This window comes from Archocentrus centrarchus, chromosome 12 (assembly GCF_007364275.1).
Source record: "Archocentrus centrarchus isolate MPI-CPG fArcCen1 chromosome 12, fArcCen1, whole genome shotgun sequence".
Taxonomy (NCBI): Eukaryota; Metazoa; Chordata; class Actinopteri; order Cichliformes; family Cichlidae; genus Archocentrus; species Archocentrus centrarchus.
Genome location: NC_044357.1, coordinates 15551678 through 15561467, shown reverse-complemented (window position 1 = coordinate 15561467; position 9790 = coordinate 15551678). Strand labels below are relative to the sequence as shown.

General features: G+C 43.6%; 1 protein-coding gene across 1 annotated transcript in view; it reads left to right on the top strand.

The window, feature by feature from the left end:
* Positions 1-1400: 1400 nt before the first annotated feature.
* The window catches only part of bcr (BCR activator of RhoGEF and GTPase), a 94455-nt gene continuing 86065 nt past the window's right edge, over positions 1401-9790 (top strand). Inside the window, exon 1 of the mRNA XM_030742519.1 lies at positions 1401-3821. Within this exon, the coding sequence (XP_030598379.1) occupies positions 2207-3821 (1615 nt within the window). The 5' untranslated portion in view covers positions 1401-2206. The remainder of the gene's footprint in view (positions 3822-9790) is intronic.

Here is a 9790-nt window from a genome sequence, read left to right as displayed (position 1 = left end):
TGTTTTACAGTAACAAGACCAAAAGGGTTTGGGAGCTTATACTAGGTCCTTTAACCCATTGCATCACAACACATGACCACACACATCTTGACACACTTGCACCTCCGTGTGCAGGTGCAACATCATTGACACAGTTATGTTTTGTGTGCAGGGAACTTCTTAACAGCCTCAATGAGCCCTCTTGCATGATGAACACATTTCCAACTTCCATGGTAGCTTGGCACATAGAGAATCTTTGAAACAATGGGTTGAATGGTCTTAGCTCCACATCAGTGTACAAAACATTCATGCATGCGTTTCAGCTGTATGTAGGCTTTGCAGTTTGTATTTATAGATTATAATGTATAATATTCAGATGACATTAAGATATATTGAAAAAAAATCACTGTTTTTATTGTAATGGTTTGGGTAATTTGCACAATATTAGATGTGGATAAATGACTCATGCTAAACTTGACTGTGCTTAACTTTATTTTCGTTTTATTTTTCCCCTACTGTAACTACTGTAGGCTGATCACTGATCCATTTACTTTGAATAAGTCTTTTGCAATGAGTACAACAGACTGACACTGATTCATTGGTAATCCTGCAATACAACAAGTGTTCTGTTTTCTTATTGCCTCTGTATAATTCTGATTATGTATCTTTATGAACTGCTGTAATACTGTGATCTAATTCGAGGAGAGGGGCTGTCGAGTCTCTTCAGCGAAACCTGGTTGAAGAACAATATTAACCATATAAAAATAATACAAAGACGATCATTATTGGAGACTAATAATGGTTGTACATGCATTACTGAGGTTGTGATTTCAGGTAAATAAAAATAAATAGCATTTGAGTTGTGTCCCTTCCTTTTTTTTTTTTTTTTTTAAATTGTACTGAAGTGAAATTAGTGGTGTTATATCACTTTTTGGTTAATAAAAAGTCAGTGGATTAATACATTACAAGCGTATTGTATGTATAATGTTACTCCACTAGGTGGCAGTGTTAGGTTTGAAATGAGAGTACACCTACATGATCAGAAACACCTGCTTGACAGGTAGCGCTGCTAGCTTTTAAAGGATCCCAGAAGGTGCAATTTTCTGTAATCTATATTAACTTTTATTAATAACAAATACATACAGTAGTGTTTCCTGATACATATGAAAGAATATTAAGATTATAGGCTTTACAAAGAGCCAGTGATATAATAAAAAACTACAGCGGCTTATATTTTAACTTGTTTAAACAGCTGCATTTCATTCAAAAGAAAATGAAACACGACAAAGTAACCAGGTACGTGCGTCCAAGCTCTGTCTCTTTAACCAGCAGACTCACTGTGACTGTGGTCCCTCCCATTCTTGCAGCCCTTCAGTGCTGCTGGCCTGAGATGGGAACGCACACAGCAGCAGTATCTCAGCCGAAGAAACAGGATAAATCTGGAAGGGAACAAAAAAGGGAAAAAAAAAAAAACACCACGTAGGTGCCGTGGAAAAATGGGATAACGAAACGAGCAATTTATTTAACACTGGATCCACCGCTCGAGCCCTTCCTCTGAGAAACAGATGTTGTCGTGGCTTGCATTTTGCGCTTTTTATCCATTCTCCTTGAGCGCTGCTGGTACAAAGGCGCTTGGTCCGGAGCAGCAGCAGCACTGGGGAATACAGCCATATGAATGGGCAAGAGTGAATGGACCGCGCACAGACCTGAGATGGTAAACATGGACAATAAGTGAGTAAATCAAGCAGGATTAAAACACTTTTTTTTTTTTTTTTCCTCCGTGGGAAACAGACCACCCGTGTCACCCCGAGAAGACACTGTCATTGTGTCGACGCTGATTTAAGGGACAAAAAACGATTCAAAAGTGGCCTTTTCTTGAAAAATGCACAAGAATTATGAACTCTATTATAGATTTTTATTCATCTCTATATCTCGCACATTCCCTAGTTTTTTTGGTAACTGAACAACCGGTTTCTCTTGTTCAGGATGGGATGTATTGTGGCGACTGCGCAACCTAAGACAAGTGTATGCAATTAGGCTGTGCGCTTTTGAACGGGTTACATTAACCATTGTCACTACTACTGGAAGTGGCCATTGTTGTTGATAAGGAATCTGTGGTAATCAGGACAAAAAGGGGGGGTCAAACGGTGCACACTTGACATCACTCCCCCCTCTGTGTGTGAACCAGGGTCGGTCACAGCAAGAAAAAAAAAAAAAAAGACACAATATGGTGGAACCGGTGGGGTTCATTGAGGCGTGGAAGGCGCAGTTCCCGGAGTCGGAGCCCCCCAAGATGGAGCTGCGGTCTGTCGGGGGCATCGAGCAGGAGCTGGAAAAGTGCAAAGCATCCATTAGACGCCTGGAGCAGGAGGTGAACAAGGAGCGCTTCCGCATGATCTACCTGCAGACCCTCCTGGCCAAAGAGAGAAAGAGCTATGACAAACAGCGGTGGGGCTTCAGAAAGACACCACTAAATGAGGGGGTGGACCCGGCAGCCACACAGGGTGCAGAAACACAATCCCAGCAGCCCCACATGCAGGAGACTGGTGGAGTTGGAGTGGGAGGAGGTGGTGGAGGATACGGCTGTAGTAGTATGGATAGGAGCCGTTTTCAGCCACTTGGAGATGGATCTGGCCGGTCCAAACCCAGACCACCACCAGCCAGGAAGTCAGCTTCCCACGGTGATGGGCTGGAGTCAGCCTTTGATGTACCTCAGCAAGCAGAGTCAACTTCCTGTGACAACCTAGACGGCCTCTCGCCGTCAAAGCAGAGGCCGGGTGTCTCTGTGTCACCCCGCAGGCCCACCCTTCCACCCCCAGACAAAGACCTTCCCATTGACCCCAAGGACAAGCTTGGGATGGGACTAGGTGTGGCAGCTCTTAGATCCAACTTTGAGAGGATCAAACGGGCAAACTCTCACTCAGCGGGTGATGTAGCTAAGGGCCAGGAGAAGCAGCCGTTGCCACCACCACCACTCTATACCAACATGGAATTCCACCATGACAGAGGTTTGGTCAGGGTCAACGACCGTGACGTCTCTGACAAGATCAGCTCGCTGGGCAGCCAGGCCATGCAGATGGAGAGAAAGAGATCTCTGCATTCCTTGCCAGGTAATCTGGCTACGGTGGCAGGGGAGCTCCGTGCCAGGCCGGTGTATCGAGGAAGGTCAACTGAAAGTACCTGTGGTTATGATGCAGAATATGAAGATGGGGAACCCAACCAACGACATCCAGGAAGGGCCAATGGGGGGAAACCACCTCCCCCTCCTTGGCAGCCCTCTGAGTTCCAAGCCTACTCCAGCGTCTATGTTGGTGGGGTGATGATGGGTGAAGGTGGCAGTGCAGATGGAAGAGGGGGTGGTGGAAGTAGTAGTAGTGGAGTCACAATGAGAGAACACGGAGGAGGTGATGATCACCTTTTGACCTGGCCTCGCCGCTCCTATTCACCAGGCAGCTTTGAGGATGTCGGTGGAGGTGGCGGTTATACACCAGACTGCAGCTCCAACGAGAACCTGACATCCAGTGAAGAGGACTTCTCCTCTGGTCAGTCCAGCCACGTCTCCCCCAGCCCTACCACAGCTTTCCGCCGTCCTTTCAGAGAGAAGAGCCGCTCACCGTCTCAGAACTCCCAGAATTCTCAGCACTCCTTTGACAGCAGCAGTCCTCCAACACCGCAGTCCCAGAAGCGTCACCACAGGCAGCAGGGAGGCCATGTGGTCATGTCTGAGGCTACTATTGTGAGTGTTCGCAAGACTGGTCAAATCTGGCCACCTGCTGCCCATCATGACCTCGTGCCTCATTGTAGAGCATCTCATGACAACAGTTTCCATGGAGATCATCTAGGTGAGTAGTGCTGTCTGTAATCTACGTTCTGTTGGAGGTCAGGTGGGCTGGAGTGCAAAGGGCATTTTAGAGCTCACACAAAACCCACCTGGTTCTGTGTAGAGAGACGGGAAAAAAGAATGAAAGCCTGAGTGAATGAGTGTTTTTTAGTCATGCCGGAATTATGTTGGCATTTGTTCTTGTGCATATTTAGACCCTTCTTCAGGCAATTTGTATTTCCTCTTGAAGCCACAAAGCAGCCAAATGTTCATATGATTGATAGTGTGAGCATAATTTTGTGTGTGCACGCAAACACTTAAGACTATGTGTCCTCTGGACGGCCTTGCGTGGGAGAAAGATGAAAGATCCACCTCTGCTTATTCCTGGAATGTCAGTCGGGTGGGTGAACAATAAATGTGGTCAGTCTGCGTTGAAACTGCAGGTCTAGCCTTCCTCAGATGACTCCTTTGGCTGTTGGTATGGAATTCAAATAGCTGTCGGCCTCCCTGCCTGTCTCTCTTTCAGAATTTTAAAAACTGTACCTGAACCACAGGCTGAAACTCTTCACCGGCAGAACAAAAGAAATCCAGTCTTATCTTTCCAAACAGTTATCTATAATTACCTGCAGTATACCTAACAACTAAATTGCAGCCTCCCAGCTATGGCACCTGTAATAGAAACAGCTAGCAGATAGATGTGCAGCCTGGAGCTGAAATCATGGGTACTGGCTTACTGAGCTGTCATGTTGAAGCCCAGCAGGAGTGAAGTGTGTTGCTTTGAGGAAAAAGCACATTAGGTTAGTTTACTGTAATTGCTCAGTAAAGTTTCCATTTTAGAGACTGAGCCAGGTTGCAAGAAGTAAAAACCAAACAGTGCTTGGGTAGATCAAATATTTGATATATTTTTTAGACATAGATGGTTGTTTACCAAGGTGTGGTTAGCTGCAGTTGTGCACATTTTGGAGTGTTGTCTTCCCAGTTTTCTGCAGTGGAAACGAGCGGTGTTTTAGCACTCGCTTGTAACAGATTTGGGACTGGCATGCTGCTTGACCAGACAGGCAGCAGGATGCTGGCATCCCGCACGTGCTCCAGTGCCAGGATGAACTGGAAAGACAGGAGGAGGTAGTCAGATAAATGGTGAAAAGGGGAAGGAGCACAGACAGTGTTATACAGGGGGATGGGAAGCACTGAAAGCTAAAGAGAGCGTTTGAAAGCAAAGAAAGTTTAAAAAAAAAGTTGACACAAAAATGTAGCTAATCTAAGTAACAGTTCTATCTACCTTCATTCTTGGTAGCTTTACTCTCTGCAATCCAATACTGTTATTTGTCTTAATATCCTGAATGTTGAACAGGCCTCTTTGCATCTATAATTCATTTATTAGAATTGAACCACTGACACAGTGGTCCTGGTGGAATCAGCTAAAACGCTTTTCCAGACCGGATGCAATCGTCAAGGTGCATGACACTCAGAAGTACTTGCAGTGAAAGCGAAAGACATTTTTCCTGATTATCCAGATCTCTGATAGCAACTAACAGACAAATACCATCAACAGTTTAGAGCAATGCTGAGCATTGTTTGTATTTAACAGCAAACCCAGATAGCAAGTCCACAGCAAATGGCTAGCTTATCTCCAGTTGCGGTGTTTAGGATTATCACTGTACTGTCTGCCCTCTTTGTTTTAGCATCTTTTCCACGACAATGAGCCCTGTGGGAAATTAGGCGAGCCGGAAAAGCAGGGATAGAAATGGAGGATGGGGTTGATACATTTAACGGGATAATCCGGAATTTGTGCATAAGATAAAAAAATGTTGGTTAGACACCCTGCAGGGATGTCTTGTTTTCTATTTGGGGTTTAAGCTGAGGGCAGACACACATGATGTTGACAACATACAAAATGATGATAACAATTTCAGCATGTTTGGGTATGGGTATGTTTTTGTTTGTTTGTTTTCGCTTTTTTTTAACAGCCAGAAATATAAAAGGGATAAAGGGATAGTAAAGGAAGTGAGTGGTTTTCAGTGGGCGGCTGATTATAATGAAGAGTGGGACGGTGTTGTGAGGAAGACTGAGGAGGCAGAGTGCAAGGCAGAGCTGTCGTTTCTCGCTTCATTGGTCAGGGATGCGGGGGCTGCAAAGAGGCACAGATGGGAAGAACTCTCCCGTTGTGTAACAGAAACACACACAAAGACAGACATGCTTGATGCTTACTCTTATACCTTGAGGTTGGTGCGCCATTATCAATAGGCGTAAACGTGCACTGTTTGTTCCTTTGTTGCATCCTGAGAGACTAGCCAGGTCAATCTCTGCTCTTCTCTTCTCTTCTCTTCTCTTCTCTTCTCTTCTCTTCTCTTCTCTTCTCTTCTCTTCTCTTCTCTTCTCTTCTCACAGAGATAATCAGATCTTTTGAAGATATGACAAAATGAGTGAAAGATAATGGCAAAAACAGGGAAGCTTCGCAGCCCCCCCCCCCCCCAAAAAAAATGACAACCAGCCAACTTTTCATTTTTGAACTTAATTGAACAAACACAAGCACAGCAGTGTATCCTCAAATCATTGATGCTGAGTTTGACTGACAAGTTTCTTTTGCATCTTGACTCAGTTTATTAATCTGTTGTTGCAACGGTGACAGAAACTGTAATTTTATATAGTAAAATTGAAAACACTGAAAAAAAAATTGGGCCTCTTGGAAGTCGTTTTGGTAAATAATGGTAAATAAAGATCGTATGGGGATAAACTGATACAGTTTACGATTTGTAGAGTAGCAGGGAAACCCAGTGCCCTTACTCAGTGTTCGTTCACCAGCCAAACCCCACACACACACATCTCACCCACTCAAAGTTTTGTGAGGCCGGTTCATTGAAGAAAGAGAGCTTTCACAGCCTTCTGTAATGATATGTGTGGTGGCCAGAAATGGTGAGTTTCTTCATACGTTATTTCCATAAATGACTCTGAAGCGAAATCTGACTAAACATTTGGTTACCAGGGTAACCCCGGTTCTCTGAAAACTGCGTGAGTTATCTCATTATGAGGAAAGAGCTTTCTGGCAGGACCAATCACGGAAGCTCCGCTACCACCACACATCTAAGACAGAAAAATCACTTCAAGGACATTGAACATGGAGTCCCCAGCCACCCTTTTATAATAGCCCCTGGTCCCAGTCTAGGCATTCTCAATGTATTTCTTCTATGTGCCCTTACAAATGCTGGCATTGCTTGGCAATGCTCACAGGAGTTGGAGTCTACCAACAACAGGGGATGGGGGTCTTTCCCCAAGATGTTCAACCCATAAGCAGCTGGGCAAAGGTGGGATGTCCCTTACATTGCCACTACCAGCGTTCCCCTGAGAGAATCCAGTGGTAACCCTAACTAGTAATGCTTAGCATTGATAGCTACATAAACACAAGCTCACTTGATGTGCTAGCTTGATAAGGTGCAGATCTGCAACAGCATGACAATTATGTACCAGAAAAATATGTTCATCAACAAAAATATAATTACAGTTTAATAACAATTAAATAACAATGGAACCAGAAAAATCCACATTCAAGGACCACCTTGATGGCTGCATCTGCGAACAGTTAAATGGATAATCCTGTTCCAGGACCGCCGAGGAGATCTAGTGATCTTCACAGGGAAGAAAGTGAGAAAGCCCCTGGCTCGACACCAGGCAATTGTGAAGGAGGTCTATGTGACCCCATGTCCTTGAAGGATTGGTCCGTCTTAAACAGACGTTGTGGTAGTGGAGCTTCTGTGATTTGTCATGGCAGAAGGCACTTCCCCCCATAGCGAGATACTGAGTGAAGTTTGAAAGAGAACCAATGAATACCTGTAGGTTTGTGTTTCTGACGACAAGGATACCAAAGGACAGAGCTGAGAAAGCTTGATAAGGTGCAGATCTGCAACAGCATGACAATTATGTACCAGAAAAATATGTTCATCAACAAAAATATAATTACAGTTTAACAACAATTAAATAACAATGGAACCAGAAAAATCCACATTCAAGGACCACCTTGATGGCTGCGTCTGCGAACAGTTAAATGGATAATCCTGTTCCAGGACCGCAGAGGAGATCTAGTGATCTTCACAGGGAAGAAAGTGAGAAAGCCCCTGGCTCGACACCAGGCAATTGTGAAGGAGGTCTATGTGACCCCATGTCCTTGAAGGATTGGTCCGTCTTAAACAGACGTTGTGGTAGTGGAGCTTCTGTGATTTGTCATGGCAGAAGGCACTTCCCCCCATAGCGAGATACTGAGTGAAGTTTGAAAGAGAACCAATGAATACCTGTAGGTTTGTGTTTCTGACGACAAGGATACCAAAGGACAGAGCTGAGAAAGCTTCAATGGCTGTGCTGTCCATTGTTTCCACCTCCATCAGCTGGGTCTGTTAACAGCTATATTTCTAGTCAGGTAAAACTACTTCTCCTCTCTTTCTTCAGCTTCTCTGATCTCACTGGATTGTTCTTAAGTCAAATACTGTAAAAACTCATACATTTTGCATTCAAGATCATCCCGTGCATTCATCGATCCTCCAAAGTGATCTTGTCCTTTGATGAAGAATCAAAGTGAGAATAGTTTTGGAATAAAAATGCAAATCACTTCCTCCGTCCTATTTGTCCCACTTACAAATACTGTATTCTTTATGTGCAGGGATATGAGATTATCACAATCTAACCATTTTAAAGTCATTAGATTTCTTAAACCTTCTATTAGTTTGATACTTTTTTAAAATTGATTAATTGTTCATCAGCAGGTGTGAACACCTCTATAAAAGCAGCGGTTTTGTCATTGAAAGTACGTATGTAAATAAAGCACGTGTTGGAGAAGACAAAAACCAGTCACACAGAAAAGCCATCCTTTTCTTAGCAGAAAATCTGATTATGTCATCAGTGTCCTTCTGTATGTGTTTCTGGGTATTTTTCAAACTTACGTTTGATAACATTGCAATGTAAAATGCATACACACAAGTTCCTCCCCGGAAATGAGAGTTAAGTGATTTGCCTGTTTCGCTATCTCAGGTCTTTCTCAGCAACTTAAATCCTGTAACAAGCTCGTGATCAGTGGAGTTTGTAAGCATTGTTAGAGGGATGCCAGAGAGGCTCTAAGAGAGGATCCAGGGCCGTATGTTTTGCATCATGCAATTCAGCATATTTGAATGCATTTCCCGTATTTACAGAAAGGAGAGCGAAGATGAAAAGGAATGCTTTACAGTATTCTGGTGTGACACAATGACCCCATTTTCACACGGGATGGGTAAGGACTATAAAAAGGTGCATTTAATATGTGTATTTGAATGAACTGGGCAGTGAAAGCCTCCAGCGCACAGGAGCTGCAGGCTTGCACTCGGGCCTTGAGTGGTTGAAGGAGTAGTGGAAAGAAGTATGAGAGGGTAAGGAGAAGAGGTGGAGGTTCGGGGGGGGCAATCTGCCGTTCTTGCCAGCTGGGCGCTCAACTCAGCCTTTCATTGGGCTGGTGCAGCCTGCTCAGAGCAATTATGCAAGCATAAAACTGACCTTTGTTCCCTTTGGCGGGATCGGTTTTGGAAGAAGAAATCTGCTTTTCTGAAATAAAATCAGCTTTTTTACACATTTATGATTTGTATTAGTTTGTATTCTACAGTAACCAGCAAAATCTAAAAAAAAAAAAACAACCAGAAAAACTAAATAAACCTGTTTTTTTTTTTTGAAGAGCTTTTTTTGCATCATGCGTGATATTACGTGACATCGAGCTTCAACAATAAAAACCCTCCAGTACAAGTCAAAGAATATAAATTACAGCTTTAAGTGATTACATGAAATACACCAGATCCAAACAATACTCTGTATACTTTACACCACAAATTCTTACCAAAATATGTCCCCAAACCATGGCATGTATGCAAAAGATCACCGCTAATTGATTCAGATGCATTCAAACATATAGTGTGGATAGGTGTAGAGTTTCCTAGTAGTGTTCGCTGGTGATGTTGCATTGCTGCATTTCTGCTGCAGGAG